This window comes from Stegastes partitus, unplaced genomic scaffold (genome assembly GCF_000690725.1).
Source record: "Stegastes partitus isolate 25-593 unplaced genomic scaffold, Stegastes_partitus-1.0.2 Scaffold898, whole genome shotgun sequence".
Classification (NCBI taxonomy): domain Eukaryota; kingdom Metazoa; phylum Chordata; class Actinopteri; family Pomacentridae; genus Stegastes; species Stegastes partitus.
In genome coordinates, this window is record NW_007578629.1 from 84,254 (window position 1) to 91,326 (window position 7,073).

At 36.9% G+C, this 7,073-nt stretch overlaps 1 protein-coding gene across 1 annotated transcript in view; it reads right to left on the reverse strand.

Annotated features, from left to right (window-relative positions):
- The window catches only part of LOC103366017 (transmembrane protein 150A-like), a 34,200-nt gene that overhangs the window by 2,409 nt on the left and 24,718 nt on the right, over nt 1-7,073 (reverse strand). Inside the window, exon 7 of the mRNA XM_008293628.1 lies at nt 353-530. Within this exon, the coding sequence (XP_008291850.1) occupies nt 353-530 (178 nt within the window). The remainder of the gene's footprint in view (nt 1-352; nt 531-7,073) is intronic.

Here is a 7,073-nt window from a genome sequence, read left to right on the forward strand (position 1 = left end):
GTAAACAGATGAGCTTCTCAAAACAACTGACGCCAAATCACACAATGATTAAAAACTGCGGGTAAACAGCTGGCTTCAAAATAAAAGCCTTAATCCTTTTAGGAAAATGCCAAATTTGACTAAATATACAAATGCCAGACAGCAAAGTGGTAAAACTTTACCCCACATAAGCAGAAATGTCCTGAACAGCAAGAGATCAGTTCAGTTCCCAGCTGGAGACCATTTGCTGCTCTCACGTCTTTTTTTTTTCCCCCACATTATCCATCTTTCTCTTCTGGGCATCAATCGCTTCAAAATGTCTGAACAACAACCTTAAAGTGTGAGTAGAAACACAGACTATCTTCAAGGATACTGAGCACCAGGGCAATCAGAGCCAGCAGGGCCATCCCCACTCTCAGGTGGCCTATCCGGTACTCGTCCTGGGTCTTGGCCAGTCTGTAGGTCAGAGCCGACTGAAGGCACACGAACAACATACTGGAGGGGAAGGCGACTCCAGCGCCGACGTAGTGGAGGACTTTGGCAAAATCCACCTGAAAGACATGAAGATAAACGTAGAAGATATTCAGTGGATCAAGCAGGAGATTTCAGATGTGGTGCAGGTAAGAAGAAGAGGGGTTATGTAGAGTAGACAGTACCAAGAACAAAACAAAATAATAAAAAATCTGAAAAAATATGTCAAAAAACAGTAGAATGCTTTATTACTCAAACACTAAAAAAAAAAAAAAAGGAAAAAGAACCCAGCAAATACCTGTGAAATAAATTCTTTTTTTTGCTGATATAAATTCAGTACAACTTGTGCAAATTTTATGGTTAAATTATTGCTATTTGTAAAACTGTTTTGATGTCAACACTATGTTCAGTTTTGACCGATTATATTTTTTAGTTAACTTTCAAATTAATACTTTTTTCCTGCAATTTTACCAAATCTTTCTGTAATTTAACAGAACCAGGAAAATCTGTAAAATAACAGCTTTAGGAATTTTTTTATCATTAAAATATAAATTTCTTTCAATTAACAGCAAATATCTGTGAAATAGTGATATGTTTGTAAAAGAACAAATTACTATTGGTAGAAATTACATTACATACAGTATATTTTAAGCAGATATTATGTACAGTTATGGCCTGTTTTTAAAATGTTATTTATGTATTTTTTTTTACAGTTATCATATAAATAAATGCTTTTTTTCCTGTGACTCAGCTGGATATTGTCTGTAATTTAAGAAAACAGATAAAAGGGTGTTAAAATTACAGTATAATCTGATTTTAAAAAAAACAAACAATTTTTACAGTTGCAACACAAAACTCACTTAAACTTAGTTTTGTTTTTTATTTAAGACAGAATAACCTCATATATTATATACAAGCAACTTTCTTTCATCACTAAGTTTCCAGTTTTGAACTAAGCTATGACCTGCATTACACACGAGATACATTCACAGCCGAAAATACGCTGGTTTTTCTGTTTTTGCTGTTTCTCGCTCTGACAAATGGTGTAATTTTGGTGATTTTATAAAAGGAAACTTGCTTTTTCATCCTGCCTGTGAGCTTTTTTAGGTCCAGAGGGTTACATAGGTCCACTTCTTTGGGTTATGACTAAATACCTGGAAAAACAATCCAATCCGCTTCACTTATATTTCGTGTTTAGCACTAATTAGCAAATGTCCACATGCTGAACTAAGACGGAGAGCGCTGTTAGACGTTTAACACTGTTTACAGGATAAGCTTTATTGACGTGTAAAACATTTGCATTACTGATAAAGACACTGATATCTCCTCATATCCTTCTAAACAGTTCAAACATCTTCTCGGTGCAGAACCTGAGCAGACAAACACACAGGGATCCTCCTGACCTCACACTGCTGCTGTCGGTGTTACAATATTAGATAAAGAGCGTCACAGAACAGGACAATCTGCACCAGAAAACTCTGATGACACTGATTTACAAGCCTCCATCATTATCCCCGTCAGCAACCATGTCAGTGTGAACTCACAGCTTCCCCAGTCACCTGCTACTGTCCTCCAGCTTCAGCATCTTTAGCAGACCCACTTTATCTTTTATCATTTCCTGAATGTTTCCTGTATTCTGCCGGAGCCCACACGCATCACTTCAAATGCAGCAGCTGGTACGATGATGGCGACACATCCTGAGAGGTGCATTATGGGAGCAGAGCACAGCTGTTTGAGCCGTTTAATTACAGGGACGAGACAGAGAGAAGTTGTGTGTGTGATTATTCTGCACAGAGCATGTGGAGCTCTTTGTTCATGTCTGCTGCCCTGAAAATGACAAGTTTTTTTTTTTTTTTTACAGGCCGCATCGAATTCAGAGCACAAATTAGAGCAATGATTCAATAACAGTGCTGGAGGGAAACCAGCGTGTTGGTGCTGTGACGGTTCAAAAAGTCAAGTTTGAACAGATTGAATGTGTAATTTTCACAAGTAAAGATGCGGCTGTACAGTTGATATTACTGACATTATACTTTTGTCTTTTTTTTTTTCTCTCTTTTTTTTAGTTAGACATGGTAAAAGACTTACCAAATAAGTTCATACAACACCAGATAAAATGCAATAATCAAGTAAAGAAAAGAACAAGTGGAATAAAAGAAAATAGAGAGAAGACAAGGCTAGAAGTAAAAAATAATAACAGTAGTAATAATTAATAAATAAAGGGTAAAAGAAAATAAAAAGAACAAATTTTTAAAAAGAACATAAAGTGGGTCTATAACGATGGGTTTTAAGAAGAAGATGAATCCCTTTTAACCAAAAAAAATGTAAATGTTCTCTGATTCCAGCTTCTTAATGTGAATATTTTCTGGTTTGTTTCCTCCAACCAGCCTTTCTCACCACAACACAGGTCACAAATAATGTTTGTTTCAAAATGTAAACAAGTAAATTAATAAACTGTAAAAGAGAATAAACCGAAAAAATTAAATAATACAATAAAATAGAGAACTAAAGCAAGTTTATAAAAATGGATTTTGAAAAGAAGACAATCAGGTAATTTACATGATCAAACTATCTTCAGATGAGAAACTGGAGAAGTTTAATTCTCATTTTGAACTAATTCCATCCAAATGAACCAACATACTTTGCCAAACTTTCAGCTCAAAATAAATGTAAATATATATTTCTTTTCATTCATATGTATATTTAAATATCTATTTCTATTTCAAATGTTATTTTTTTTATTATTATCATTGTCTATTTTTAATCATCTCATTTTTAAAACTCTATTATTTTTCATTTAATTCTCTTTAATCATTTATTTATTTAAACTTGAAAAATGATGTAAAGAGAAAACGCACACGAGGAAAATCTTCAATTCCAGCTTCTTAAATGTGAATATTTTCCTGTTTTGTTGCCTTTTCTGCCACGTCATAGGTCACAAATCACGTTTATTCCCAAACTAAACGACACGTCCTTGAACACACATTTAAGGCTGTACTTTAGTTGTATGGGAAAGTAACTCTGCGCCGGAATAAGACCATTTTTTCCAACGTAAACACCAACACAAAAGCAAAATGTGGACTTAATACAGTGAACAAACTCCTACAGGAAACTTCTCTTCATCTGAATCATTCGTGATTCCTGAAACTGTGAGATATAAACAGCGTTTGCGTTGTTTATCGCCGAGCAGATGTGGTGCTGATGCGACGCACGTTTCTCCAGAACATCACCCAAAGGTTCCTGCCATGTTTACTCAAACACTGAGGCTCATTATGTAAGACGGAGACGGGGGGGAGGAGGGTCCCGCAGCCAATCAGCAGCCAGAGCAGGGCCCCATCTAATTGCTGGATGAAAGACACTGAAACTGAACTGTGCCTGGTGCCCCCAAAATGTATCTGAAGGGGCCCAGATGTGAGCAGCAGTAACGTGAGCCGCCGGCCTCCCCGCAACACGTGCCTGAATATCAGCTCTTATATCTCAAAACACAGGCCAGGCGGCGGGAGAAGTATGCAGATCTTTGACTTAAAGCAGCTGTAATCCATCTCTGTAAGGTTTATTTAAGCTGCAGTCAAAGAAAAGTGCTGTTTTGAATTTGAATTTTTCTAGATTCCATCGGCTTGAAATGACACTTTGTCTCTTAACTGGTCTGCTAATTTGAGCAAAAGGTCAAAAATGAGCTTTATGGCACCTTTAGCAGTCTGATGTTCACGTTTCTTCAAGGAACGTTGAGTTATTTGTGTGATTATTCTACAGAAAGCATGTGAGAATTCTTTGTATGTGTCTGCTGCAGCAAAAAAGACAAGTTTTTTGCAGCTTGTATCAACTTCAGAGCACAAATTCCAACAATGATTCAATAACAGTGTTAAAGGAAAATCAATGCATTGATGTTTTTAATATTCTTTTTTTGTTATAAATACCTACAGTTTTGCACCTGCATTGTTAATATCTGCAAATTTGGCACCTCATTTCTTCAATCAGCACGATTTGCACGTTCATTGCACGTTCTTTTGTACATTGGTCTTTAAAAAAGTCAAGTTTGTACAAATTTAACACGCAAATATGAGGTTTTTTGCTCCTCCAGCAGGGTGACATTTGCATTTATTCAAAGAAGTTTGAGTTATTTTTGTCATTATTCTACAAAAAGCCTGTGAAAACTCTTTATTCGTCTCTGCTGTAGTGACAAAATGACAAGTTTTTTGCAGTCTGCGTCCACTTCAGAGCACACATTTTAAAAATAAATCAATGATTCAATAACGGTGTTTTTATATATATATTTTTAACTGTAAACACCTACAATTTTGCACCTGCATTGTTAATATCCACAAATTTGGGACCTCATTTCTTTGACCGGCACAATTTGCACATTTATTGCAAGACATGGTCTTTAAATAAAGTCAAGTTTGAACAAATTTAACATACGATTTGTTTTTCAAAGACGAGGCCGTACATTTCTGTTAAATTACACTTTGTGCCTTCCACTGACAGTCTATCAGCAAAAACGCAAAACTAGGTTTATTGCTCCTTTAGCAGTCTGACGAAGAAGAAGTTTGAATTATATTTGTGATTATTTGACAAAAAACATCTTTGTTTGTGTCTGCTGCAGTGAAAACGACGAGTTCTTTGAAGGCTGTGTCCACCTCAGAGCACAAAGTACAACAATGATTCAACATAGGTGCTGGAGGACAATCAACGTACTGGTGTTATGGCAGACGTTCTTTTTTAAAAAGTCAAGTTTAATCAAGTTTAACATGCAGAAAGCATGTAAACACTCTTTTTTCGTGTCTGCTGAAGATGAAAAGGAGGAATGTTTAGCAGGGATTTATCAAGATGGCGTTAAAAATGCATCCTAGAAAGTCTGTTTTGTTGCCAGTTTTGTTTCCTATAAACTTGTTTTATTGAGTTGAGTGAGTGAGCTGCTCATTTATTGAACTCATTATTTCAAATCAAAGTACCTAAAGTTAGAGGACTCCTGTTGTCTAAAGTTGTCCAGAGGACAAAAAACAAAATGACAATTTAGGTTCTATTTTAACTACAAATTTACAAAAGTCTTACATTTACATGAAGCAAACTAGAAAACATGAGTTGCTTTGAATGAATTCCTTTACAATGCGGTATAGATTTCTGAATCACCTGCAGGCTTTCAGACATTTTCATGACAAACTTTAGGGTTTTTTTCTTTCTAGTCAAACCTCATTCATGCACACAGAGTATTTCAGAAGCTACAAAAGTCTGGATTGGTCATTTTCGGCGTAAGAAAAGAGTTAAGCAACAGGCAGTAAAACTCTCAGTGCGTCCACAGCAGACACGTTGGCTCGTCCTAGCAGGAAAAGCACAGGTGTAATTGATAACATTAAAAGCAGCCGCATTCCATTTCGATGAGCGAACTCCAGCGAATGGTACCGAGTCAAAAATGTGTTTCACCTGTGCTTTTCCTGCTGCGACAAGTCAAAGTTTTTGCAGAGACGGAGGTGAAATGTGACTTTTTTAAACAGCAATTTATGCAAAACTAGAAAGAAAGTCATTACGTGTGACTGGATTTGTACGACGCCCTGTGTTTTGATCTATAATAATCCACCATATTTCATAAAATCATCATTTGTGTTGTTATTGTGTGCAAAAAATCTGCAGCAAAACTTACAACGGCTGCTGTTAGAGGATTAGAAAGAAGTAAATTTCCCCCTGAAATGTAGTAGAACAGAAGTAGAAAGTGCAGTAAATGAGTAGTTTCTTTCCATTAATGCATAAGCTTGTCACGGTAAAGCTGAGATGCTAAATGGATATTATGTTCCTGACAGACAGTTCAGATTTAATGCTGCCTGCAGCACCCGAGGCGTTTACAGTACTCTGGACTGGAAGGCACGAGAACAGACGTCGGCGCAGGTGTGATCATGTATCTGAAGTATGTTCCTGTAAAAACACGCGTGTGCATACATGTGCTGCAGCTCCTCTCTGCCTCAAAGTGAGCAGCTGCTGCAAATCAGAACAAAAAGCGACCTTTGCAATGAGCAGGAACGCCGACTAACAACGCAAGAAATATGCTGCTTTTTAACATCACACTGAGGCTGCCAGACAACTTCCAGACAGAACATCAAAGCAGATCGAACTTGGAAGGTGTACAAAGCACCGAGAGGCTGCAGGAGAGACGAACATCACAAAGCGTCCAATCTATCATTCACAGCCGCGTTTAAGGACATAATCTTGTCCAGACTCCATTTCAGATGAGATCATCTGATTATTTTACCACTAGATTTAAATAAGAATGATAACAAAGCTGCAAAGGGCCAAAACTGGATCTATATTTTACTTTGAGGAGCCTGCGGTAAAGGATTTCATGTGCATAGTCGCTCTAAACAGGAGCTGATGTGTGCAGCTCTTCAGTATGTAACTGCTCCACAGGTATTCATGTGTTGTTTGTAGATCCATAAGGTGGAGGCTTTAAAGGGACAGAAGTTAAAACGAGTGTTTTTTGAACATTAAAGTCTGCAAACTTGTTCTAGTAAACCCCAAAAAATGAAACTATAAACCTCTAACTGTGCACAATAGGGCCCTTTAAATGATGGTAACAATAAAAGGAGGGGTTTGCTGTTGCAGGTCCTCAACAGCTTTCTGTTTTGAGGCACTAAGGC